General features: G+C 54.8%; 4 protein-coding genes and 1 pseudogene across 5 annotated transcripts; 4 read left to right on the top strand and 1 right to left on the bottom strand.

Annotated features, from left to right (window-relative positions):
• The first annotated feature begins 348 nt into the window (after positions 1–348).
• LOC146590349 (amine oxidase [copper-containing] 3 pseudogene) lies at positions 349–2403 on the top strand (annotated as a pseudogene).
• Positions 2404–4689: 2286 nt separating this feature from the next.
• LOC146590348 (amine oxidase [copper-containing] 3-like) lies at positions 4690–11074 on the top strand. The gene is given in 6 exon segments (XM_085314772.1): positions 4690–5882; positions 5885–5935; positions 5938–6894; positions 9009–9294; positions 9777–9906; positions 10464–11074. Coding segments are annotated over 6 exon segments (2268 nt in total). The 5' UTR covers positions 4690–5323; the 3' UTR covers positions 10749–11074.
• A 782-nt stretch (positions 11075–11856) lies between these two features.
• LOC146590347 (amine oxidase [copper-containing] 3-like) lies at positions 11857–15216 on the top strand. The gene is made up of 4 exons (XM_085314773.1): positions 11857–13552; positions 13642–13927; positions 14151–14280; positions 14351–15216. The coding sequence occupies exons 1-4, from the start codon at positions 11980–11982 to the stop codon at positions 14648–14650; spliced, it is 2289 nt and encodes a 762-aa protein (XP_085170899.1). The 5' UTR covers positions 11857–11979; the 3' UTR covers positions 14651–15216.
• A 1316-nt stretch (positions 15217–16532) lies between these two features.
• On the top strand, positions 16533–19091 carry G6PC1 (glucose-6-phosphatase catalytic subunit 1). The gene is made up of 5 exons (XM_085314725.1): positions 16533–16775; positions 16917–17026; positions 17719–17827; positions 18018–18133; positions 18314–19091. Exons 1-5 carry the CDS (start codon positions 16546–16548, stop codon positions 18808–18810), a joined length of 1062 nt encoding a protein of 353 aa, XP_085170851.1. The 5' UTR covers positions 16533–16545; the 3' UTR covers positions 18811–19091.
• Positions 19092–20381: 1290 nt separating this feature from the next.
• AARSD1 (alanyl-tRNA synthetase domain containing 1) lies at positions 20382–26425 on the bottom strand. 2 transcript variants are annotated; one of them, XM_085314764.1, is made up of 13 exons: positions 26377–26425; positions 26175–26297; positions 25942–26101; positions 25355–25412; positions 24836–24992; positions 24632–24748; positions 23734–23864; positions 23498–23564; positions 23217–23308; positions 22526–22580; positions 21955–22049; positions 21652–21783; positions 20382–21167 (listed from the first exon to the last, which is right to left on the bottom strand). In XM_085314764.1, exons 1-13 carry the CDS (start codon positions 26413–26415, stop codon positions 21152–21154), a joined length of 1242 nt encoding a protein of 413 aa, XP_085170890.1. In that variant the 5' UTR covers positions 26416–26425; the 3' UTR covers positions 20382–21151. The 2 variants fall into 2 exon arrangements, with proteins under 2 accessions (XP_085170890.1, XP_085170891.1); XM_085314765.1 differs by having other exon boundaries at positions 20382–21783.
• Between the last annotated feature and the right edge of the window lie 6 nt (positions 26426–26431).

The following is a 26431-nucleotide window of genomic DNA, read 5'->3' as shown; positions in this document are numbered from 1 at the left end:
TGCTGGGGGGAATAATTGGTTAATTACTATTCAAAGGTGCAAACTAAGAGCTAATTGTTCACTGTGCAGTGGGGCCTGAATCTCATCCCAAACTACATTTCTCCACGCCTGCCAAAGTTTTTCTACTGTTACACAGATGGATGTGTTTTCAGCAAAGGCTACCATGTGGAAGATTAAAAAGAGGAGGAAAAAAAAAAAAAAAAAAAAAGCAACTCTTAACTGGCTTGAAATCATGCTGCCACGGAGTGTGTTTACAAGGAAACAGCCTGATAAACAAGGAGACTCGGTGAGTTGCAGAGAGGTGAAATTCTACAGTGTGACAGCAGTTCTCAGCTTATAAGAGCTTCACAATGGTCCCAGCCACCTCAGGCTGACTAAATGATCTTCGTTTTTACAGGCAGCCTCAGGAAGTTGGTTGGACTGAAAAAGTAACAGAATGATGTGAAATTTGTCTGAGTCACTGACCCTGCATCTCTACTAGTTCTTTCAGAGAACTCTTCTTGGAGGAAGACAGAGCACACTGAAGCTGAGAGTGGAGAACTGCCCTTTCTGGTCACCACGAATTTCAGATCTCCTCCCCTAGCCTCTCCCAGTCTTTTGTACTTTCTGTGCTAATCTATCCAGTACACCATAAACTGACAGAGGCAGCAGCTGGAAAACCCKCTCTGGAAGCTCTATTAAAAGCCTCAAAATCTCCAGAGGAGATGAACATGAAAACAGTGCTCATCCTCCTCATTCTGGCTTTGGCCACAATATTTGCCCTGATCTGTGTGCTGCTGACCAGGGGAAGGGCACCCAGTGTCTGCCAGCGACCAGAACAGGAGGACACCGATGATGGCCACAGCCTSGTTTTTGCTGACCTGACCCCAGAAGAAATGGTCCAGGTGATCCGGTACCTGCAGGAAAAACTCGGGGTGAAGCTGGTGGACGCCTCACGTGCTTTGCCCTCTGACAACTGCATCTACTTGGTCGACGTGCAGATCCCTGCCAAGGTGGAAGTGCTGCGGTTCCTGGATGATGGGGGGCCTCGCCCTGCACGGGAGGCGCTGGCTGTCCTGTACTTTGGTAACCAGCCGGAGCCCAACATCACAGAGTATGTGGTGGGTCCACTGCCGCTGCCAACGTACCACCGGGATGTCACGGTGCAGAAGTATGGGGGGAAGGTGCCGTACCACCGCAGACCAACATTGGCTGYTGAATACAAACAGATTGCAGAGTTTTTAAAGAGTGAAGTGTTCCCCACAGCTCCATCTTTCATGCATCAAGTAATTGAATATAATGAAACCAGTTTAGCAGCCATGACAACAGCTCCACGTGGTTTCCAGTCTGGAGATCGGACCACCTGGTTTGTTTTGTTTCAGAATGTGAGTGGGTTCTTCCTGCAYCCTGTGGGGCTGGAGGTGCTGGTAGACCACAGCAACCTGGACATCTCCCAGTGGGCGGTGAGCGGTGTCTTCTATAATGGGCAGTACTACAGGGACATGGTGCAGCTGGAGAGTGCCTATGTGCAGGGCCGCATTAGCGTGGAGAAAGTGAAGAAAGCCCCATGGGATGGGGACTTCTCATCCATGAAGCCGCGAGCACCTCCTGCAGCAATGTTTCCTGTGCAGTATGAGCCCCAGGGTCCCCGCTACAGCATCAAGAACAACCACATCATCTTCCAGGCCTGGAGCTTTGCCTTTGGGATGAGCGTGAACACAGGCATGCGCCTGTTTGACATCAGGTATCAGGGAGAGAGGATTGCCTATGAGATCAGTGTTCAAGAGGCCTTGTCAGTGTATGGCTCCAACTGTCCTGGAGGGATGTCAACGAGGTACATGGATGGGAGCTTTGGCATTGGGCGCTTCAGCTCTCCCTTAGTGCGAGGTGTCGACTGCCCATATTCAGCAACTTATGTGGATGTGCACTACCTTGCTCAGTCTCAAGTCTCCAGAATTGCTAAAAATGCCATCTGCATTTTTGAGCAGAACCTGGGCTCTCCTCTGAGGCGCCACTACTCCAACTTGCAGTCCTTTTACTATGGGGGACTAGTCAACTCTGCTGTGATTGTTCGTTCCATTACAACTTTGGGCAACTACGACTATGTGTGGGACTTCATCTTCTACCAGAATGGGGCCATTGAAGTCAAAGTCCAGGCCACGGGGTACATGAGCTCATCCTTCCTCCATGGGGATGGTCTGAGATACGGCAATAGGGTTTGGGAGCACACGCTGGGCACGATACATACCCATTCCATCAACTATAAAGTGGACTTGGATGTGGGAGGTAGGTCTGGGTCTTGTCTTCCTTAATGCGTGTCTTTACATTGATAAGCCACAGAACTGTGGGYGAGAATTGGCCTCCTAGTCTGTAGAGCTCCTCATAATTGTCATCAGAATCCTGCTTTTTCCCTCTCCTAATGTCCTTCGCTGCAAAATTACTCTTTTACACATAAGGTAAYTTGTCAAAGGCACCTAGTTGAATGCAATGGGAATTGTCTGGGAGGTCTTTGCTCAGCCCAGGGAAAGTATAAAAGGTAGCTGCTTAAAAACATCTGTCTCCTTGAGGCCTCACAGCTGGCACTTTGTGTGTTGCCAGAAGCATAGCTAGGCAGACAGGGCAGAGAGCCCTGTCTGCASGACTGGATGAGTGAGCCTGTTCTTRCTAGGTCTAGTGCTGGTCCTGGCACACTCTCCTTGTAACTTGGGAAAATCCCTTCTTAAGTCTCAACTGCCCAGTGTAATGCAGGGCAGCTGAAGTGGTGTGCTCCAGAGCTGAACTTGTGCTGCTCTATTCCTGCTTCTCTTTTGTGGAAACACTTGTAACTTGGATCTTGAGACTTGGACTGCAAAGCCACTGCAGCAAGCCAGTGAATTTCCCCTGCTGCTACACACAGTCATGTTTCCTGGCAGTGGATCCCTGCAGAAGAGCTATTTCAGTCTGCAGACTAGCTCTCTGCTGCACCATCTGGTGGATTAAACAATTAAATGCTGATGTTGACTGCCCCTGGGAAGGCTCAAGGATGTCTGGGGTGAAAGATCTGGTTTTGCTTCCTGTTTGAAGGCTACTCTGGTAACTGCATTTCAGCAAACTGCTAGGGCAGTGATGTTGAGAGCATAGACTGACAGTGTTAGATGTCTATTATTGAAACCTGCTTATATAAAAGGTAGAAAAATGTTTTATATCTGCACAAGACCAAAAAGATCACTGGTAGATAGTGAACTTCAGCACAAGAAGAAATGCCAATCTAGTAATGCACAGTCTGCTGGATTTGTGCAGAGCAATCAGAAACCTATATATGTTAAGCTGCAGTTAATTCCAGTACAAGCATTTGATCTAGGCACATGTTTTTTGCGTGAAGTGGTGTTTGTACCAAGATGCTGCCATTTTCATTATGGTTAAAAGCGGAGCTGATACTGGTTCCCCTCTTGTAAGCAAGGCTTGAAAACRTGCTAAAACATGGTTCCTGCCTAGTGGCAAGGCCCTCTTCTGTGACTGCTTGCCCCTTGTTTTGTTTACAGATCCTGAGCCTTGGTTACAGCGAAGTACTGTTGGGGTAACGTGTAAAATCCTGGACATGTGCCATTTATCAAGGGAATGATAATGCTCATCCGGAGCACTGAGACTAGTGGCAATATGGTGTGCTTGAAGAGCCCTAGAGAACGCATAAGTTCAGCAAGGCAGGAAAGACAAAACCGCAGCACAACAAAAATATATTCTCCCTTACAGGTTTTGTATGTCCTGAGATGAGGCTGGTATGGGACCTGCAGGGAAAACAGGCCACTATTTCCTGGATGGAACTGTGAATGAAAACATAAATTGTTAAAATAACATGATCTTGACAGCAGTGGTAGCCAGGGCAGTGGTGACTTCAGCCCCAGTCCAGCCCCTCCTCCTATGCTTCTAACTTCTGACCTCATCAGAAGAGTGCAAAGTGCTTGGACCATGATCTTTGGCTAGAAYGCCATCCACAAATACTTGTAGCGTAACACAGGCTGCTGCCTTAAGCAGAGCTTGGGCCTAATTTGGGACCATGTAGGGTCAACCTTGCAAAAGCTAGTGGGCCAGCACAGGAGCAGCCAGGGGCAGACCTGAGGCACACAGACATAGGGAGGCAGCCTCCAGCCCCCATGTCCTTGCACTGTGTCTTGAAAGGGCTGCTTGGTGCTATCCTGGTCACTGAGACAGTTCTGTGCAGAGAAGGATTTTTGAGCTGTGTGGGTGGGAATGCTGAATTGTTTCCTGCAGGTCACCATTTTTGTCCATCTTGGCTCCTGTCTAAGGATCATGTCAGCTGCAGTGGTATTGGGGTGGAAAGAGAAGGGCTAGATGGGGATTGGTCTCACCTGGTATTGCCTATGTGGCTGCTGTTCTTCTTCCTGCAGCCCTCACAGATGCAGACTGTGGCTTACAGTTGCTTGCTGCCTGGGGTTCACTGGAGGTTGCCTGTCCTCACCAGGAAGGTTTTTCCTGTTTTGGGCGGTCGTCCTCAGCTCCTGCCAGTCTGCCTGTAGTCAGAGCCAGAACTGGAGCAGCCAGACCCCTTCACTTAGGGGGTAGGGAAGACCTGGAGACAGCGGAGAATGGGCAACAGCGAGAACAGGCCGTGCAGAGGCACCCAAAGTGCCAGCCTTGGCAGGCAGTTTGGGAGAGAGACTGATCCTAGGGACCCCATGTACGGAAGGGGTCAGACCTGCTGAGCCTCCCTGGCAGTGGCACTGCACTTGTGTCAGCCTGTGTCCTGCACCTGGCTCCAGATGTGGTGTTGGAGTCTGTGCCTTGACACCACTCCTCAGAGTGTGCGAGCACAATTGTGGTGCAGCACCAGCCAGTGCACTGCGGACAGTGGGAGTAGAGACAATGAAGGGAGGGTGGTGGGTTGCTCACACACCTCTTGTGAGTTCGTGTTTTGGACTGGCCGTTGTACCTTGAATGCAGGTGTGCTGATGGTGCTAAAGGTAAGGRCTGGTAAGTCCATGCTTGCATAGGGCAGGATGGGCTGTGTTGCTGGGAGAAGCAAAGGTGGCGTAGGCAGACCAAGGCCCAGGCTCTTCCTGGTATTTTCTGTGTGATGGAGAAAGTAATCAGTAACTTGGGGAGCAAGTCAAGCACCAGCTCTGCAGCTTACTTCCTTGGCGTGTCTGCAGTGGGGAGGAAACAGGCTGCACTGGCTGGGACCTGTGATCTGCAAACTGAGTCACATGTGAGCTCCAGACCTTCCCCAGTTCATAAGTGACACCTTTAAACCCACAGTCGGGAGCAGGATTAGAGTCTGGTCTGCCTGTGAGAGCCGTGTTCTAGATACTGCGGCTGAACACTACAAGCTGTCTCTGCATTTGGAGAGATGAAGCCAAGACTCCCCTATGTTCTCCTGGTTGGGGCTGCAGTGATAACTTTCATTCTCTCCTGCATCTTGCTGAGCAGAGGGAGGCGATCAGCAAGCTGTGAGTACCAGTCCTGCAATATGGAGAAGACTGGGTCCAGGAGCCAGAGCCTGGTTTTTGCTAATCTGACCCCAGAAGAAATGGTCCAGGTGGTCCGGTACCTGCAGGAAAAACTCGGGATGCAGCTGGTGGACGCCTTGCGTGCTTTGCCCTCTGATAACTGCATCTCCTACATTGATGTGCAGGTTCCTGCCAAGGTGGAAGTGCTGCGGTTCCTGGATGATGGGGGGCCTCGCCCTGCACGGGAGGCGCTGGCTGTCCTGTACTTTGGTAACCAGCCGGAGCCCAACATCACGGAGTATGTGGTGGGTCCGCTGCCGCTGCCGACGTACCACCGGGATGTCACGGTGCAGAAGTATGGGGGGAAGGTGCCGTACCACCGCAGATTGGTGCTAGGCAGGGACTATGAGCAAGTGGGAATGTTCTTAAAGATAGTGGCATTTGCTGCAGCCCCAACCTATTAAATGAAGTGTTTGAGTACAATGGCACCAACATGATATTTCAAATCACAGCCCCCCACGTGGTTTCCAGTCTGGAGATCAGACCACCTGGTTTGTTTTGTTTCAGAATGTGAGTGGGTTCTTCCTGCAYCCTGTGGGGCTGGAGGTGCTGGTAGACCACAGCAACCTGGACATCTCCCAGTGGGCGGTGAGCGGTGTCTTCTATAATGGGCAGTACTACAGGGACATGGTGCAGCTGGAGAGTGCCTATGTGCAGGGCCGCATTAGCGTGGAGAAAGTGAAGAAAGCCCCATGGGATGGGGACTTCTCATCCATGAAGCCGCGAGCACCTCCTGCAGCAATGTTTCCTGTGCAGTATGAGCCCCAGGGTCCCCGCTACAGCATCAAGAACAACCACATCATCTTCCAGGCCTGGAGCTTTGCCTTTGGGATGAGCGTGAACACAGGCATGCGCCTGTTTGACATCAGGTATCAGGGAGAGAGGATTGCCTATGAGATCAGTGTTCAAGAGGCCTTGTCAGTGTATGGCTCCAACTGTCCTGGAGGGATGTCAACGAGGTACATGGATGGGAGCTTTGGCATTGGGCGCTTCAGCTCTCCCTTAGTGCGAGGTGTCGACTGCCCATATTCAGCAACTTATGTGGATGTGCACTACCTTGCTCAGTCTCAAGTCTCCAGAATTGCTAAAAATGCCATCTGCATTTTTGAGCAGAACCTGGGCTCTCCTCTGAGGCGCCACTACTCCAACTTGCAGTCCTTTTACTATGGGGGACTAGTCAACTCTGCTGTGATTGTTCGTTCCATTACAACTTTGGGCAACTACGACTATGTGTGGGACTTCATCTTCTACCAGAATGGGGCCATTGAAGTCAAAGTCCAGGCCACGGGGTACATGAGCTCATCCTTCCTCCATGGGGATGGTCTGAGATACGGCAATAGGGTTTGGGAGCACACGCTGGGCACGATACATACCCATTCCATCAACTATAAAGTGGACTTGGATGTGGGAGGTAGGTCTGGGTCTTGTCTTCCTTAATGCGTGTCTTTACATTGATAAGCCACAGAACTGTGGGCGAGAATTGGCCTCCTAGTCTGGAGTACAGGCTGCAGTTTATTAGCTTTTCCACTACCGTTTATGTACTGCACCTCTGTCACAAATGTGTTCTGTCCTCGCCCTCCTGCTGAAATAGCATCTGCTTCATGCCCTTGTTATATATTAAAAATTTTCCATTTCTCTTATAATTGGGAAACACAAAATTAAAGACCGTTCTATGTGGTTTTAGGATGAGTTTGAGTACTTGGATCAGGGCAGAGGATTGCAAAATGGAAAAATATGGAAAAGGCAGGCAGAATATCAGACTATCACTGAAAAGGAAGGTGTGGGATTAGAAGTTTTGCTCACTTCATAAAAGGGAAGCAAGCAAGAACCATGGTAGTTGCTGGATGTGGATATTTTTCCCTAGGTCTCTGGCTTCTGGCACTGACCTCCACTGCAGCATGTTCAGGTGAGTCCTGGCTCAGGACTCCAATCTTGCTATCTCTGTAGCATAAGCAAGACCCAAGGGTCTGGTCAAGTCCAGGATGGCCAGAAATTCCTGTATGGAATGACTTCTACACAAACTAGGAAACTCTACATGGCACAGAGGCGAGTAGGGCGTGTGAGAGAGTTGTGCCACCTGCCCAGACTGAGGAGCTTGGCAACAGTTTACAGCTGGCCTGCCTGACCTGGCAGTTGGGGGGCTAACCACAGCCTCCTCCCCCCCCCCCCCCGTCAGCTCCCCCTGGACACTGCCATGCTGATGCTGGCATTAGAGTGCTCTCAGCCAGCTCCTGCCCATTTTATCCCTAGACTTATTTGCTCTTGTGCCTCTCATGGTGGTCTGAGCCTCTGGCTGACAAATGTTGTTTGTGGAAAGACCTGAACTGCACAGAACTGCTCAAGTTCTGTGATGTGCAAATGTGCTTGGAGCCTGTATTCTTTGCAGTATTCCCCTGCTGATGATATTAAGCTGGGAGGAGTGGCTGATACACCCGAGGGCTGTGCTGCTATTCAGAGAGACCTGGACAGGCTGGAGAGTTGGGCAGAGAGGAACCTCATGAGGTTCAACAAGGGCAAGTGCAGGGTCCTGCATCTAGAGAAAAATAACCCTAGGCACCAGTACGAGCTGGGGGCTGACCTGCTGGAGAGCAGCTCTGCAGGGAAGGACCTGGGAGTGCTGGTGGATGACAAATTGACCATGAGCCAGAAATGTGCCCTTGTAGCCAAGAAGACCAATGGTATCCTGGGGTGCATTAGGAAGACTGTTGCCAGCAGGTCGAGGGAGGTGATCCTGCCCCTCTACTCAGCCCTGGGGAGGCCTCATCTCGAGTCCTGTGTCCAGTTCTGGGCTCTGCAATACAAGAGAGACACGGAGCTGCCGGAGAGAGTCCAGTGTAGGGCTACAAAGATGATCAGGGGGCTGGAGCACCTGCCCTATGAGGAACAGCTGCGAGAGCTGGGCCTCTTCAGCCTGGGGAAGAGAAGACTGAGGGGGGATCTTATCAATGTGTATAAGTACCTGAAGGGAGGGTGTCAAGGGGATGGGGACAAACTCTTTTCAGTTGTCCCATATGACAGGAAAAGAGGCAATGGGCACAAACTGAACCACAGGAAGTTCCGCCTGAACGAACGTGAGGGGGAATTTCTTTGCTGTGAGAGTGGCAGAGCACTGGAATTCAGGTTGCCCAGAGAGGTTGTGGATTCTCCTTCTCTGGAGATATTCAAGGGCCGCCTGGATGAAACCCTGTCTAACATGCTCTAGGTGACCCTGCTGAGTGTGTGTGGGGGGGTTGGACTAGATGATCTCTAGAGGTCCCTTCCAACCTTACTGATTCTACGATTCTAATGAGCAGAACAGCAATGGCTGGGCCATCAGGTGCCAGTGTTGTTGTCTGGGTTAGGTAAGTGTACAGCCATGCTGCTGTGGAGCTGCAGAGCAGCAACTGTTCTCATATGCAGAAAACAGCACTCAGAACCTAGGGTGTGGGAGGGAGGATGGGGAAAACAAGCCGTGACTGCAGTTGTGACTGTGGGGAGCAGGCGACTGCAGGGAAGCTCCTCAGTGGCTTTGCTTTTGTCTTGTAGGGGTGAGAAACTCCCTGGTGGCCCATGACATGGTGTTTGAGATGGCACGGGCCCCCTGGAGCCCAGAGCAGCAGATAGAGCAGCCACGACTCACAAAGAAAGTCCTGGATGTAGAGGACCAGGCTGCGTTCCGGCACCAGTCAAAGATGCCCAGATACATCTACTTTGCAGCCAACAGCAAAAACAAGTGGGGCCATCAGCGTGGTTACAGGATCCAGATCATCAGTTTTGCAGGGGATCACGTGCCCGAAACCAGCTCCATGGAGAGGGCCATCAGCTGGGCAAGGTCAGGCTGCTCTCCTAACAGCGGCATCAGGTTCTCCAGATTTCATGGACCTGACAGACGATCCCTTGGGTGGGGGTTACTCTGTAGGATCAGTCTTGAGATTTGCAGATTCTCCAGGGAGTAGCATTTAGCTATGCCCTGCCCAAGGAGGCTGTTACCTGTGCACTCCCTGAGCTTTTGGCACCCTGGCAATGCTTTTACCATCCCTTCCTTAAAATGGGTTTCTGCTTTACGTGTGATGGGTGCCCATAGCATGCTCTGGCCCTTGGCCTCCAAGACAAACCCCTTGTCCCCTTTCTCATCATCAACGGTCGCTTTGGTCACCTTTAGACTCCCCAGGTTGCATCCCTACCTCGTGTTGGAGCTCTTACCCTCCATGGCCAGTAAATGCTTGTAAGAAGCCTTGCAGGTCCTAGAATGGCATCTCCCTGCCCTCGCCTGCAGCTGCTGCGAGAGGTTCCTACCTCTTTTCTGGTCCTCAGGTACAAGTTGGCTGTCACCAGGCGAAAGGAAGAGGAGCCCACCAGCACCAGTATCTACAACCAGAATGACCCATGGACGCCCACTGTTGCTTTTGCTAACTTCATCAACAACGAAACCATCACTAACGAGGTGAGCTGCGGTCTGTAGTGCTGAAGCTTGTAATACCTGACCACAGGCTAAGCGAGAGCATTGGAGCTGCCCCCAAAAGACCAACTGAGCAATCCTAGGTATTGCTTGCAGGACAGTGGGCTTAGCTGGGAAAGCAGCAGAGTCTCAGGGAATGAGGAAAGTGGATTTGAGCATCTCCTTTTCTGTGTATCTGTTCATCACTTTGATCAGAGTGCACAGATCCAGAGTGTGGGTCCATTTCTACTCATGGAGAAATACCAACAAAATGTGAGGAAAATCTCCACAAGAATAGGGATTGGCTGGGGGAATCGGAGCAAAGGTCTCTGCCTGGTGGATGTCTTCAGCCCTGGCTGCAGGCTGGTCTTTGGGGAAAGGAGGGAAATCTTTCCCGGAAAGGAGGAGCTCTGAGTGTGGGGAATGTGGGTTGGACTGGATGTTTCAGAGGGTCAGAAGGTTCCTTCCTGAGCTTTCTATAACTTTCCATGGCTTATGTGCAGATTTCAGTAGCTCCAACTGTAGATTCTGGAAATAGCTATGTAACTCTCTTCCCTGTCTAGGACCTGGTTGCCTGGATAACCACTGGTTTCCTTCACATCCCACACTCTGAGGATATTCCCAACACAGTGACTGTGGGAAACTCTGTTGGCTTTCTCCTGAGACCTTACAACTACTACAACCTAGATCCTTCCATATACTCACATGATGGTGTGTTTTTCACCAGTGAGCAGGACTTTACTGCCTGTGAAATCAACTCTGTTGCGTGCCTGCCCAAAAGGGCCTCCTGTTTGCCAAACTTCCCCCTGTTCACCTATGATGGCTTCCAAAATATGAGCAGGCTTTAATGTTACAGGTTTTAGTGTTAGGAGACAGTCAAAGGCACTAGGCTGACTGTTCTGTCTCTTATTTTCATTTTTTGCAATGAAGTTGTCTTAATTTCCAGTTGTACAATAACTCTGCTTGTTATCATTGCTTTTAAGTAGTGCTCTGTAGAAGGGAGGCATAACCTTGTTGGCATACTGACAGATAGGAGTATGCATTGCCCTCTCTAGTTGCCAAATTTGAGTCTGTTGCAGGAGGAAAGTGGGGGAAAATGTCATCCCTTTGCTGCAGCAGCAAATTCTGTGTAGTGCCTGTCTTGTGTTTAAAGAAATGAAGTCTGATTCCAGTCTGGTGCAATCTCAAGTGTCTCGTTCTTATGACGCAGCGGTGACTGCTGGGTGGGGTATGCTGGCTCGTTGCCAGTTGCTCGTGTTTTCTGTGTTCACAAACCAAGGCTTGGGGTGGCCCCCAGGTGCGGGATGGCAGGAGGGGGGTGGTTGGGGTGAGCAATGGTGGCAGATTCTGTGGAAGGCAGAGGCGGGGGCTGGCTGCGCCGCTGGCCCTCGGGCTGGCGTCAGGATCCCAGAGGTGATGCCAGGGACAGAGCCGAGGCAGCTCCCGGTGCTGAGGATGCTTACTGGGCTCAGCAGCCTTCATCCTCCTCTTGGCAGCCTCATCTGTGCCAGGCCGTGGCCAGCAATCAGGAGGTGCCACTGGAGCAGGGAGCCAGCGGTGGCTTCCCATACGTGGGCTCAGCACCAGCAGCAACCCACGCCCACACGCAGGCAGCAGCGTTGACCTGCCRTTAGCGGGCAGGACGGGGCCGCAGCACTGCACTCAACAGCGTGCCATGTGGGCAGGCATCGGCCTTACCAGCTCTTCCACCCATTTGGCCATCTGCTGGGTTAAGGGGAGAAGGAATAAGGGGGAGAATACCCCCAAGCGAGTGTATTTGCTCTGAGTCTGCAGCGCTGCATGAGGGAAAACGGGAGGGATAGATGAAGCAGCATTAAGTTTACTTTAAAATGTGACTTGTTTGGGGGAGTGGAGCAAAGTTGCCTTTTATGGTTTCCAGCAAATTCTAGGCATGTCTGAGGACATCCCCCTCTGGCCCTGCACCCTCCCTGCAAACTCATCTGGGCTGTTCCCTGTCCAAAAAACGGGAAAAAAACAAAACCAGCCCCTTCCGCTGGCAGGTCACTCCGAGGGTTTTGCAGCTTGGAGCCCACAGGCGCATTCAGCCCTGCGGCAGACATGAACGTGAAGACCGTGCTCATCCTCCTCATTCTGGCTTTGGCCACAATATTTGCCTTGGTCTGCGTGCTGCTGACCAGGGGAAGGGCACCCAGTGTCTGTCAGCACCAGCACCTGAAGCAGGAGGACACTGACGATGGCCGCAGCCTGGTTTTTGCTGATCTGACCCCAGAAGAAATGGTCCAAGTGGTCCGGTACCTGCAGGAAAAACTCGGGGTGAAGCTGGTGGACGCCTCACGTGCTTTGCCCTCTGACAACTGCATCTACTTGGTYGACGTGCAGATCCCTGCCAAGGTGRAAGTGCTGCGGTTCCTGGATGATGGGGGGCCTCGCCCTGCACGGGAGGCGCTGGCTGTCCTGTACTTTGGTAACCAGCCGGAGCCCAACATCACGGAGTATGTGGTGGGTCCGCTGCCGCTGCCGACGTACCACCGGGATGTCACGGTGCAGAAGTATGGGGGGAAGGTGCCGTACCACCGCCGCCCCGTTACAGGCAAGGAGTACACGGATATCAACACGCTCGTGCAGCGGGAGCTGCGCCAGGCACCGCGCTTCCTGGCTGCGTGCTGCGAGTCGGACGGCAGCGACCTGGCGGCGCTCACCACCGCCCCCCGGGGCTTCCAGTCGGGCGACCGCAGCACCTGGTTCGTCTTCTTCCACGCCGTGCCCGGCACCGGCTTCTTCCTCTCACCGGTGGGGCTGGAGCTGCTGGTGGACCACAAAGACCTCGACGTGTCTCGCTGGCGCCTGCGCAAGGTCTTCTACAACGGTCAGTACTTTGCCAGCACTGGGGCCCTGGAGGCTGMGTTTGCGGCCGGCTCGCTGCCCGTGGTCCGGATCGAGAAGCCGTTGGCGGCAGCGGCGACGTACGGCTCGATGCATCCCCGGCACCCGCCCGGCCCCCCGGCGCCGCTGCCCTACGAGCCCCAGGGTCCCCGCTACCATGTCCACCACAACCGCGTCGCCTTCCAGGGCTGGAGCTTCGCCTTCGGCATGAGCCCCAGCTCCGGCCCCCGGCTCTTCGACGTGCGCTACCGCGGCGAGCGGCTCCTCTACGAGCTGAGCCTGCAGGAGGCCTTGGCCCTCTACGGCTCCAACTGCCCCGGCGGCATGTCGACCCGCTACCTCGACGGCAGCTTCGGCCTGGGCCGCTTCGCCTATGAGCTGGTGCGGGGCGTCGACTGCCCCTACCTGGCCACCTATGTGGACCGGCACTACCTGGCCGAGGCGGACGCCCCCCAGGCCAGCCGCGCCTCGCTGTGCGTCTTCGAGCACGACACGGCGCTCCCCCTGCGGCGCCACTTCTCCGACGCCCACTCCGCCTACTACGGGGGGCTGCGGCGCACCGCCCTGGTCCTGCGCGCCGTCTCCACCCTCATCAACTACGACTACGTCTGGGACTTCTTGTTCTACGCCAGCGGGGCCCTGGAGGTGCGGGTCCACGCCACCGGCTACATCAGCTCCTCCTTCTTCCACGGCCACGGCACCAACTACGGCAACAGGGTCGGGCCGCACACGCTGGGCACCATGCACCTCCACCACATCCACTACAAGGCGGACCTGGACGTCGGCGGTAGGTGCCGGGGGGYGGCGGCGGCGGCCCGGGCGCCTCGCGGCTCTGCCTGGGCCGCGGCGCGAGCGCTCCCTCCCCGGGCTCCGCAGGGCGGCCGAACTGGCTGGAGACGCAGGACATGGCGTACGAGCGGCTGCGCGACCCCTGGAGCGGGGAGCACACGATCGAGCAGCCCGTGCTCCGCAAGGCGCGCCTGCGGCGGGAGGAGGAGGCGGCCTTCCCCCTCGGCGGGCGCCTGCCCCGCTACCTGGCCTTCGCCAGCGCCCGCCCCAACCGGTGGGGGCACCCGCGCAGCTACCGCCTGCAGCTCCGCAGCCACCCCGGGGAGCACCTGCCCGCCGACAGCCCCATGGAGCGGGCCCTCAGCTGGGGCAGGTGCGCAGGGGGCCGGGGCGGCGGCGGGGGGCCGGGATGGGGCGGGACGGGCTTCGACACCCCCGTGGCGCGGGGTGGCTCCACCGGGCCGGGGCTCCGCCGGGCCGGGGCTTCGCCTCTGGGGAAACGCTTCGGCCCCGGGGCCGGAGCTCGGGGGCCGGGGGCTCCGCCGGCCGCGAGCCGCAGCGCGGGACCCGGCCCACGGCGCCGCCCCGGCCCGCAGGTACCAGCTGGCCGTCACCCGGCACAAGGAAGAGGAGCCGGCCAGCTCCAGCATCTACAACCAGAACGACCCCTGGACGCCCACCGTCGCCTTTGCAGACTTCATCAACAACGAGACCATCGCTGGCGAGGTGAGCAGGGTGGTGGGGCTGGCAGCTGCCGCGGGGGCAGGACGCTGGTGACGGCCCCTCTCCTGCCCAGGACCTGGTGGCCTGGATTTCCGTGGGCTTCCTGCACGTCCCCCACGCCGAGGACGTACCCAACACGGTGACGGCGGGCAACAACGTCGGCTTCATCCTGCGACCCTACAACTACTTCGATGAGGACCCCTCGGCCGACTCCCCCGACAGCATCTACCTCGGGGCCGAGCGGGAGGCGGGGGGCTGCGGCGGCCACCCCCTGGGCTGCCGGCCCGCGGCGGCCGCCTGTGCCCCCCACCTGCCCCCCTTCAGCTACAGCGGCTTCCTCAACCTCACCCTCAGCCTGCCACCGCGGCCCTGAGCCCGGCCCCCCGGTGCCCGTGGCCGCCCCTGTCCCCCGCTTCATCGCATGCGCTAGGGCTGGCTTTGCAGGGGCCGCGGGTGCAGCTTGGCGCAGCGATGCAGCCTGGGGACGCGGCTGTCCTGTTGCAGCCCAGCGCCATGGCCGCAGCCTGGCCCACCGATACCGCCCGGTGCTGTGTTGCAGCCCAGTGCCMTGGGTGCAGCCTGGCCCTGGCTCGGGGCTGCTGCCTGCAGGCCTCCACCTGTGCAAAGCCTCCAGCTGCCCTTGCAGCCCTCTTGAGACTTTGTCCCAGGTGCTGGAAGCAGGCAGCTGGGCTGGATGCCTGGAGCTGCGGTGCCAGCAGCTCCTGGGTGCAGCCCCCGAGTGAGGTGTCGTCGCTGCCCCCAGGGGCCGGGCCGTGCAGGGCGCCTGCCCCCATGTCACCGCCTCCCTCAGCTGGGCACGGGCACAGGACGGCGCACCAGGAGCCGGCAGGGCCCGGTGGCAGCTGGCGGCTGGGGCCCTGCAGCRCCGCCTCCCACCACTTGCAATAAACAGGCACCTGGGTGCGTTTCCCCACCGCACTCTCGCCTGGCTCGTCCGTGCTGCTGCTGCGTCACCCCCAGTGCTCCAGGAGGCTCCAGCGAGAAGAGGGGATAACTGAGCCCGTTGCACGTTAACGGCCGTACCCGGCAGGCTCCTCTGCTGCCGGCCTTGGCTGCAGCCCAGTGTGCTCAGCCTGCGGCTCGTGGAGCCGTGCCCAGGCACCGCCAGCTGCACGTGCAGCCCCGGGGCAGTGGGAGCCTGCAGCCTTCTGGCACCCATCCCCGCCGTGTCAGGCCTGCCCGGGTGCCCCACGGCTTCCCGGTGGACTCTGCCCACACAGGCGAACGACAAAGTGCCGGCGTGGGAGGGAAGAGTCGGGCGCTGCGGCGCGTGCCCGGGTCCTGCTGCTGCGGGAACGYGGTGTTCCCTGGCGGCCAGCTCCTTCCCGGCTTGGCAGCGACTGGTGCACAGGGGCAGGGACGGGTCCCGGCAGCCCCGTCCAGGCAGGAGCGTGGGGAAAAACAGCAGCGTGCGGCACCTCTGTCGCCCAGCCCAGGGCAGCCACGAGCGCAGCACAGCCCCAGGGCTACTGGCTGCCAGCCCTGGGACCTCCGACGTCCCTCCTCGCCCTCTGCGGCAGGAGAGGAAGGGCTACCAGCAGCCCATGGCTCTCGGTCCGGCCCTGCCAGGATGCAGGAGGCAGCCGGTGCCCTTTCCCCTCTCCTGCCTCCGGCTGCAGCCCTGGTTTTGCGCCGTGCCCCCCCCCAAGCAGGGCTGGCGCCCATGGGCCCCCGGCAGCTCCTGCAGTGCAATCTTTCAGGGAGAATTTATTGCTGTCTCAGAAACTATTCTTGATGGTGGAGCCAAGTTTGTTGAATTCCTCAGTGCCAGGCAAAGCCAGTCGCAGGTGAGGCCCCCCCCGAGCAGAGCGACCGGGGCGCTGGAGTCCCCTTTCTGCACAAGCTTCGTGCCCTGCCCTTGCAGCAGGGTCYGGGACAGCTGCCACTGCATGCTCCCAGGCTGCGGCTCCGGTGGCTTCAGCCTCCCCACCGGGGCAGCTGGGAGCAGCGAGCTGCATTGCCAGCACAGGGGTGCGTGGTCCCGCCAGGGCACCGAAGGGTTAAGGGGGCTGCGGGGCCCAGCACTGCGCTGGCCCCACACACCGGTTTCCCCTTTTACGTAAGTTGTTCCCGAGGCGGCTGTAACCCCCCGCCCCCGGTGATGCACCTTTGGCAAAAGTGGTTCTGGGTCCAAAGATCAGCGCAGGGACGAGCGACCTGCGGCGGCAAATGAGCCGCTGGGTATAAAACCGCAGCGGCGGCGGTGGCGGTGCGGGGACAGCCGGAGGGGGCTGTGGGCAGCTGAGGATGGAGGCGGGCATGAACCTGCTGCACGACGCGGGCGTGCGGGCCACGCACCAGCTGCAGGTGCACTTCAAGGGCGCCCAGCACTGGTTCCTCTTCGTCTCCTTCGCGGCYGACCTCCGCAACACCTTCTTCGTCCTCTTCCCGCTCTGGTTCCACTTCTGTCGGCCCGTGGGCATCCGGCTGCTCTGGGTGGCCGTCATTGGCGACTGGCTCAACCTCGTCTTCAAGTGGTGAGTGGTGCCGTTGTGGGGCCGGGGCGCTGGTGCCTGCTCGACGCTGGCCCGTGCTGCTGCTGGCGGCCGGCCGGGGCGGGCGCTGCGCTGTGGCCGTGCCCACTCCGGCAGCCCCGCTGCTGCCCGCCTTCCTTCCAGGCTGCTCTTCGGGGAGAGGCCGTACTGGTGGGTGCACGAGACCGACTATTATGGCAACACCTCAGCCCCGCAGATCCAGCAGTTCCCGCTCACCTGCGAGACTGGTCCTGGTAAGAAACCCCGAGCCCTGGCTGGGTCGGACAGTGGCACGCGGGGACCTTGATCCACGGCACGGCACCAGTGCCTGCCGCACAGCCCCCGGCCTCCTCCCGGCTGCCCTGGCTGCACTTTGGCCGCGGCACTCGGGGCATCTTGTGGGGGGGGGGAGGTGACGCAGGCTGTGCTCGTGCACCCTGCGTGCTTGACACGCCGGCGAAGGCAGCCCTGTCCTCTGCATCTTGGACCAGCTGGGAGCCAACAGTCACTCCTGAAGCCCTGTGTGCCCCACTGCCCTGTGCCACACTGCACTGTGCCCTGCTGCACCATGCCGTGCTGCACCACACCATGCTGTGCCGTGCTGCACCGTGCCGTGCTGCACCATGCAACGCTGCACCATGACTTGCTGCACCGTGCAACGCTGCACCATGACTTGCTGTGCTGCACCATGCCGTGCTGCACCGTGCTGTCCTGCACCATGCTATGCTATACTGTGCTGTGCCATGCCATGGTGCACCGTGTCATACTGCACCATGCTGTGCTGCACTACTCTGTGCTGTGCCATGCTGTGCCATGCCATGCTGCACTATGCTGTGCTGCAACACTGTTGACAGAGACCCCTGGGTCCTGGGTGTCCCCAGCACAGGGCAGCTCACGGCTTCTGCTCCAAAGGGGTGGCCTCACCTGGAGCTCTGCTCTCATGCAGGGAGCCCTTCGGGTCATGCCATGGGCGCTGCTGGTGTGTACTATGTCATGGTGACCGCTCTGCTCTCCATCGCCGCGGGGGAGAAGCAGGTGAAGACGCTCAAGTACTGGTAAGCCGTGTGCTGAAATCAACCATGTGGGGCAGTGGATGCTCAAACAACTGGGGGGCACAGTGGGGCACAGAGCCCACATGTGTTATTGTGGGTACCGGCCAGGGAAACCCCTGGCTCGGTCAGCCCCGCTGCTGCTGCAGGCCCGGGCAGCTGGCTGCAGCACTGACACAGCCATTGGGTTTTGCAGGATTTTGTGGACAGTGCTTTGGACCAGCTTTTGGGCTGTGCAGGTCTGTGTCTGCCTGTCCCGCGTCTTCATCGCCGCCCACTTCCCGCACCAGGTCATTGCGGGGGTCATCTCAGGTGAGCGTGTCCTCAGCTGCGCTGTGCTGTGCCACGCTGTGCCACACTGTGCTGTACCGTGCTGTGCCGTACCACTGTGCCATGCTGTGCCGTGCCATGCCATGCTGTGGCACCATGCCATGCTGCTGGCTCCTGCTGTGGCCAAGCGGGCACTGATGGCTGTATCCCCTTTGCCACCAGGAATGGCCGTGGCCAAGACCTTCCAGCACATCCGATCCATCTACAGCGCCAGCCTGCGCTGGTACCTGGCCATCACCGCCTTCCTGCTGGGCTTCGCCCTGGGGCTGTATGCGCTGCTGCTGGCGCTGGGGGTGGACCTGCTGTGGACGCTGGCCAAGGCGCAGCGGTGGTGTGCCCACCCAGAGTGGGTCCACCTGGACACCACCCCCTTCGCCAGCCTGCTCAGGAACCTGGGGGCACTCTGCGGGCTGGGGCTGGCCCTGCACACCTGTGCACCCACCTGCGGCCGCCCGCCGCTGCCCTTCCGCCTAGCCTGTGCCGCCGCCTCCCTTCTTCTCCTGCACCTCTTTGACACCTTCAAGCCGCCAGACCATGCACTGCTGCTCTTTTACCTCCTCTCCTTCTGCAAGAGCGCAGCCGTGCCCCTGGCCACCGTCAGCCTCATCCCCTAYTGCCTCTCATGGCTCCTAGTCCCTGGTGGCAAGAAGGATGTCTAGGGCGAGCAGCCCCACAGGCAACACCACCGTGCCGGGCAAGAGCATCAGGCAGCCAGGACACAGCTGCTGCCTGGCCCAGCTGCCACTCTCTGCCCCAAAAGCCGCATGGACGGAACCTACAGACGCTCCCGCCAGCAGGGACAAGGCAGCTCCCCCGTGGAAGGGCAGGCGCTGGCCGGCTGGGAAGGAGCAGCATTTGGATATGGAGTCCTGAGGCCCTAGTGCCCCCATGATGCTCCGCCTGCCCCGTGTGCTGCCGTGCCATGTAGCTCAGGGCATGCACATGCATACTTTATATATATATGTATGTATGTATGTATACACATACACATATATGTGTGTGTGTGTGTGTATATATATATATATATAAAAAATATGTGTGTGTGTGTGTGTGTATATATATATATGCATATATATATATATGTCTGTATGTGTAAAAAAAAAAGTGTGTGTGTGTATATAGATATATACACACATACATATATACATATGGGTGTACCTGTACTAATGGCTATTTTATTAAAGCCAACRGTGTATTTAGTCTGTGAGTTGGAGTGTCCCAATGGCTGTCAAGCCAGCACGTGCCCCGCAAGAGCCACAACAGGGTGTCGGAGGGAGGAGGATGTATCTGCTGGGGGCTGCTTGTCCTGGCGTGCTGAGCTCCCTGGCTCCTCCCTTGGGTGCTGCTGGAGGGGACACACTGAGGTGCCCATGGCATGTCTATGTTTGCTCGCCGAGCATTTCCCCGCTTGCCCCATGGCCCTGGCAGGTGAAGGGCTTTGCCCAGTGGATGTTAATGCTTGTTAGCTGCTGGGAGCCCCTGTGCCCTCTGGCTGACAGAGCACATCAAATGTCCCCCAGGCTTGCAGGCTCCAGGCTGGTCCCTGTGTTGCTGCAGCCTAGAAAACGCAGCACAGAGAAATGGAAAACCCCAGAGCCTCCRTGGAAGCACACGGAGCTCTCCTGGCCCAAGGCTGGCCACACTACACAGGGCAGGGAGTGAGGCTGCTTTAGTGCCAGTTTTCCTAGGCTTCCAGTTGCGCCAAGTGCGAATGGAGGACGTGCACGTGTCCTCGTGCTGTCAGGGCAGCAAGCATGACTTTGGGACAGGCCAGCTCCTGTGGGGCCAGGCTGAGCTGCAGCACCACAGAGCTGAGTCTTGGCCTCGGCCTGCCTGCCCACAACAGAAGCTGCTGGCCTGCACAGCCTTGACCCTTAGCCTAATCCTGCTGTTCACAAACAGCTCAATAACTGGCAGAGGAGCTGTTTTGCTCTTTGCTAAATGACAGCTGCAGGTAGCCATGGGAGGAAAYTGTATGTGCAGTGTTGTTTCTATCCTGTAGGTTTATGATAGAGGTTTCCTTTTCCTTTAATTTCTGTTTATTACCGACACTTGGACTAAACCTGTCATGCCAGCTCTAGCAAGAAACAGGGGGAGAGGGAAAAACCGATTTCCGGACTACCTGCCACATGCTTTTTCACACTGTGCCTCCATACCATCCCTTTTGTTTCTGCAGCCAAGATTGTAACAGCCTCCAGGACCCATCATAGCAAAAAGGGCAAACTGAAGAAACACTGTCGTAGCTTTTTATTAATCCCAAAGGCTTATTTTCCATAAACATTTCTTACTGTGTAGAAGAGTAAGAGTAACTATTGCAGAGGTGAGGGGGGCACAGCCATCGCTTGGGATTAACGAATGGTACAGAAAGCTCAAGCTCATAGCAACAGAAGTGAAGGAAATGTTTAACACAGCTACCAGAAATGCCCCATATACAGCTGCATGCAAAACAAAGTGCTGGGAAACTGCTTGAATCTGCATTTGTTATGATCAGAGTTAGCACATAATGCGTTAATGTAGTTCTGCCAGGGCCACCTACAAATGAATGAAACTTGCAATAATGTACTGCAGCAGTGCTTTCAGACGTAAGCATGAAGTTAGTGTTATCTGACAACTGCTTGCATCAGCCTCACAGCTCGGTCAATAGGTGGCTGCCCGAGGGAACTGTGGAGTCCAGAGGGCAGCAGGCTGCATATTAACCAGCAATGAGGGGTGCTAGCAAAAACATTAGCACAAACATGTTCAGTCCTCCAGCAGCTGCAGAGATTTCTAAGTAAACAGGGGAAAAAAAATGGGTCTGTTCAAAAAACTACTGTGACTTGTTATGTGCAGCACTGGTGCTACTTCCCTTCCTTGCTGACAGGTTTAACTGCAGCATCTTGTCATCTTGCCTCCCAGTTTCATGCCTGAGGAAGTGACAATAGGCAGCCATAACCAGTGAGCAGCTTACACTGGTCTTTTAAAAGGGATATCCAGATTCCAGCAGCCTCTAATTCCTGCCATTCATTTCTTCTTCTCCCTACAAAATTTCAGAAGCAAAAGCTGAATTTGTTTTTTTTTTCTGCAGCCGTTAGTGAATATCATATTCAATCCCCTGCTTCTTCCCACTATTCTGGTTTTATAAACACATCCAGCTTATTGTGAATAAATATGCTTATAAAACAGTTATTCCCCAGCAGGTGGTATAAAGTAAAAGCCACAGTGCACTGCAAGCTCTCCTGGTCTGCAGGAAGCCCACAAMATGATTAAATTGTGACTACTTTTAATCACTTAAGAATATTACTTCTTATCTGGGGAAATGAAAGAAACCTTGCAACACCATGGGCCAGAGAAAATAGTGGATGGCAGATCCCCCCTTCCCCAGCTTCCCATGACCATCAAATCTGCTCACACAGAGTGCAGGTACAACAGCTGTTATTTTTATGTCTTTACTCTCTGTGAGGAAAGTTGGTGGAGATTTTGCAGAGCAGGGAAGACAAGTCCTACTTTGAGAATTTTCTTACGCTTCAGGGCTTTGATGGCTGATGAATTCCTGGAGCAGAGCATGCACTTCTCCTCGCCGACTCATCCTGGTTGCTTTGCCCTGAAAGCGGCCTCGCTTCCCAGCACCTTTGCCTCCCAGCAGCTCTGCCACCCTGCAGTAACAACAGCATATGCTTGATGGCCTCACTTGCAGAAAAGAGRGTGGCCTTCCCTAAGCTACTCCAGAGAGCAAACAACAATCCATGCCCTAATTATACTATTCAGCTACTTGTTTGTTACATTAGAATTCTTACCAATTTTAAAGAAGTCACAGAACTTCTTACCTGGGACCTAAATTCTCAACTGCTTCAACAGGCCCAGCCAGAAGAAAGAGTCCTGCTTCTTTTTCATCTCCCACGGTTAGGAACAGCAGGGTTTCCTGTGGACACAGATACGGGCCTTGCTCCAGACCAGCCAGTATCTTCCTTGTCCGGAAAGAGGACAGAGACCCTGACAAGTCCCATTCAGACATGCAAACAATTTACAGGCCAGTGCTCACTACTGAGACCAAGGCTCAGTTTGCAGAAACTAAAAAGTTTCTGTAGGGCTGGGGGCTTTTGAACCTGTTATACTGAATCATATGTTATAGGAGACAGAACAGGGACTGGTGTATCCTAAATTAAAAGGGCTGATGGGACAGGCTTTTCTACAGTGTTCTGAATTTTCACCATTGTGTTTGTTGACCATTGAAAATTTTCTGCCTACTGAGGCTCCTTGCAGTGATAAACCTGTGTAACTTTTGGAAGGAAACAGCTCATGGCTGTTGTACAAACAGAAACCTGGCCAGCCCCTACTTGTGCTACAATATGGATGAAGAAGCTCATTGTGTCAGGTTAGTCTTTATCACTAACTCACCTCTGTGCCAATCTCATTAGCGATGATGTTCATAAATTCAGAGTCACCCTCTTTCCTGTACAGATAAAAAGTCACTTCAGAGAGAGGCAAAAATCCCATCTAGAGCCTTGAATATCAATCACAAACCAAAGACACTGACTACCCAAGCTTGTTTTTTGTCAGTTTTCTATTTTGTTTGTTTTTCTTAAGACTAAAATTTCCCACCGGCTTCTGCCATCAGAGAAGCTKAAAGTTAAAATCTGTGTGAGCAGTCTATGCTCTTGCCTGGGGATTTGGCCTCTTGTTGTTAGGAGGGAGAKTAGGTTTTTTTCTATGTATCTAAATCCTTCTTGCACATTCCTATGGCATATTTTGAAATTATTTAAGTGTTTATTTTAACAAATGGAGCTCTTAATTTTTTTTGGAAAATACCAAGGCCAGAGAAATCAGATAGAGACAATTTTTTCTTAGCTATAAAACCAAAAGAATTTAGTGACTGAATTACTAACATATTTCTTTAATTACACAGCCTTGTTACACCACAGGTGGCTTGATATTCTATTTACCTTGTTTATATTCTTCCCCAATAAATAGTTGGCTTTTAAGCAATAATTGTCATAAACAAGCTTGAACAGGTGTCAGAGAGATGCAACTGCCATAAAACACGTAAGATACCATGGCCTCTTACTCTTTACYCTGAACTCCCCCATACCTGTGTAACACAAACAGCTGACTTTGAACAGGTTTGCTTTTGAAGTCCCGGGCTATCAAAACAGCAATATCTCTAAGTAGGTTCAAGTTATTCTGGAAGAAAAGCAAATAAACTGTATTACAGATGAAGTCAATGTGAAGACTGAGCTGTGTTCCTAGAGATGGGAGCAGTTTTCATAGTACTCAAAAAAACTGATGCCTAGAATTCTATTCTCAGCTGTCATGACTAATGCTCAGGCTGACAAGATGCAGCCATAATCTGTTTCTCAACAATCCTCATACCTTCTGAAGCAGTTTCACAGAACTCTGCAACCTCTTCACAGCCTCTACATGCTCATCTGGTCCGTTCCTAAAACAAAAGGGAGAATTTGGATTGCTCTCTGAAGGACAAAGAAAGGATCTATTAAAGGAGCAAGAGCAGATAATGTATCATGAGAAACACTGGGTAGATGTAGCCTTAGTCTCTGGTATTTGTCAGAAGAAACAACAAAGATGAAAGAAAAGTGAAAGGATATTACTTGAGCAATGAGGTCAGAGCCTTCTCAGTGCTGTGACTTTGTTCGATTGACTTCAGCACTCTATTTCCTGCCAGGAAAACCAAGTTCGTTTTGTTCTTTTTCCCTTTTTCTGTGCCAAGGAGTTTAATAACCTTAAAAAGAAAAATGCCTTGGTCAGAAAGGGAGAACAGTATTTTGCTTATACTCAGAGAGSTGAACAGTTCCTACTAGACTATGTCTTGCTGTGAAAAGACTGCCAATGAAACTAAACTCATTAAAATCTCTTGTAAGATGTACGCAAAAAAAGACAGTGATAAGGTGGRACTAATTCAACTTGCTGGATGTAGGACAAATTGTCTCTGCTGGGATATAGTCTCTRATTCCTCATGCATCCAGGTATGGGACCTGAAAGGAAGACCCATCTGACCCACCACATTGTTTCCCCAGATGACTAAAAAGACAGAAGCACTTAAAGGCAGCTCTAGAACTTTATCTCTGCCCCCCTGCACAGAGGATTTCTCAATCACAACAAACCCTCATAAAATGTCAAGAGCTTTAAGTGAAGGAACAAATGGCTTGTAACGTGGCAACACACCATCATACTAGCACTGTACCTCCCACCTTCCATAAAAACATCAACAGTTTTGAAAATATCAACAGTTCAGAAAATATCATTGCTACAGGCAAGAGCTGAGTTCTGTTACAAAGAACCAAGGGAGCATGTTTYCAGGACTGACTGGAGAGAGACTGCAGACCTGTGTACGGCCCTGCTGAGCCTCACTCAGCACAGGGCTTTCTCTCCACCACTTTATCACCAATGACAATTTCCATCAGATGCTAGATCTCAGGGATTTTTGCTGTGCTAGATCTGAACATGTGGAGTAAAGTTCCAGAACGTAACTCAGCTGCAGCCCCRTACCTGCAAGTCACTCAGGTTAGAGACATGAGTCCCACAGCACATGTTAGAGTCTATGCCTTCGATGCTTACAACTCGCACTGGCCCTGCATGGTCATCTGGCAAACCTCGGCTTCTCACCTAGCAAAACAAGAAGCATGGTAAACAAGCTGACRACCATGCTGCAGTTATTTTGTTCCCACATCAGTTCCCTTCCCCATTACTCACTGTTTCAATTTCAGGGTCATCTGCAGCCAGTTCCCTCACTGTCACAGGTACCCTCTCCCGGATTTTCTCATTCACACTCCTCTCCAGGGCCTCTATTTGCTCTGCTGTCATTACAGGGGTGTCCAGCTCAATGACACTTCGCTGGCGGCCCAGCTCCCTGCACAGACAAAGAACATCTGCCACTGTTGCTAAGAGCAGCTGCAAATCCCTCTGTTCTGCATCAAGTGCCATGCAAGCAGAACTGCTGGGAATGTGATGACTGAAACAAAACATACTTCCCTGCTCTCCCTTTTGTTTACATAACGCCAGATACATACTAAACATTTAGAGAGGGAAAAGACCGAGAAAGTACTTTGCTCAGCTTCTCTCCAGTTCAGCCACCTCTCTCAGGCCCTCTGTGGTCAAGCGGAATGTAAACTGTTCTATGGATTTACTGGTGTTCATCTGCTCATGGCAGAGCACAATGGCACATGCCAAACAAGCTAAGATTGGGGTTAAAAGGAACCTTTCCCTGCTCACCATGAAGTTGTCTTGAATCCAAACATCTGATCTGCAATGGCAGTAATGAGATGCTGCCCTGGAAGATAAGTGCAAGCAAAAGCCTTGAGTTCTGCTGGATGCAACGAAAGAGATTTTCAAAGCACATTTTTACTGCTGACACTCTCCTAGGCATTCACAAACAAGCCCATGCCTGTGCTCAGAGCCATGGGCCTTATGCTACTTCCTTAGAAACAGATAGAAAAGCCAGCAAATGCCACATGGGCCTTGGGCACCCGAGAATACTATGGTGCACTGTGAAGCTTTCAAAGCAGGCTGCGCACTTCCTTCCAAGTCTTCTCAAAGTCAATCTGTTTACAAACCAAGGATGAGCTCACAAGAGAGGTGCCTGCCTTCACGAGTGGTCCCAAGGCCAGGCTGTGCTGAGAGCTGTTGGACTGCCCTTCCCCAGCCCTGGGCAGGGAACAAGAAGGGCACCGACTGGACCCCCCAGGGCCCAGCGCCCAGCACAGGCATGGCCAGGCTGCCCCGGGGCCCGGGCTCTGCAGTGCCGCTGCTCCGCGGCGGGGTGCTCACGGTGCTCTCCCGGTGGGGCTGGGGCCCGGTACCTGAGTGCTGCTGCATGTGGTCGAAACGCCGCTCCCAGTCCAGCGAGAGCAGCACCTGGGCGCCCGGCTCCAGCGGCGTGCGCACGAAGTGCACGGCCTCGGCGCCGCGCCGGCTCACGCGCAGCACCGGCACGTCCCCGATGAGGCCGCGGTCGTCGGGCTGCGGGCAGGGAGGAGTCAGAACCGCCCCCGCGGCCCGGCCCGGCCCGGCCCGSCCCGCGGCCCGGCTCTACCTGCCCGCCGCCCTCGGGGAAGAGGATCGTGTCCTCCAGCACCACCTGGAAGCCGCGCACCGGCTCCCCGCCGCCCTCGGGCCGCAGCTCCGCCGCGCTGCACGACACCACCCTGGTGGCGAACTGCAACAGAGAGACGGCGAGACATGAGCGCCGCGCCCGCCGCGAGGGCCGCCGCGCCCGCCGCGAGGGCCGCCGCTACCTGCCGGGCCCAGCTGTCCCGCTGGCACTGGAACACCATGGCGGCGGCGGCGGCA

Source organism: Rhea americana, unplaced genomic scaffold (genome assembly GCF_003343005.1).
Source record: "Rhea americana isolate MKP2758 unplaced genomic scaffold, rheAme1 scaffold_410, whole genome shotgun sequence".
Classification (NCBI taxonomy): Eukaryota; Metazoa; Chordata; class Aves; order Rheiformes; family Rheidae; genus Rhea; species Rhea americana.
Note: the sequence above shows the minus strand (reverse complement) of the source record. Positions and strands in the feature narration are given on the sequence as shown.

What these genes read in the sequence shown, in the direction of transcription:
- AARSD1 (XM_085314764.1), bottom strand. Translation starts at nt 26,415, where the DNA reads ATGGTGTTCCAGTGCCAGCGGGACAGCTGGGCCCGGCAG. An exon ending in CCACATGCAGCAGCACTCAG is followed by an intron (nt 25,413 to 25,941) that starts GTACCGGGCCCC and finishes CTTATCTTCCAG; the next exon opens with GGCAGCATCTCATTACTGCC. An exon ending in CTAATGAGATTGGCACAGAG is followed by an intron (nt 22,050 to 22,525) that starts GTGAGTTAGTGA and finishes CTGTGTCCACAG; the next exon opens with GAAACCCTGCTGTTCCTAAC.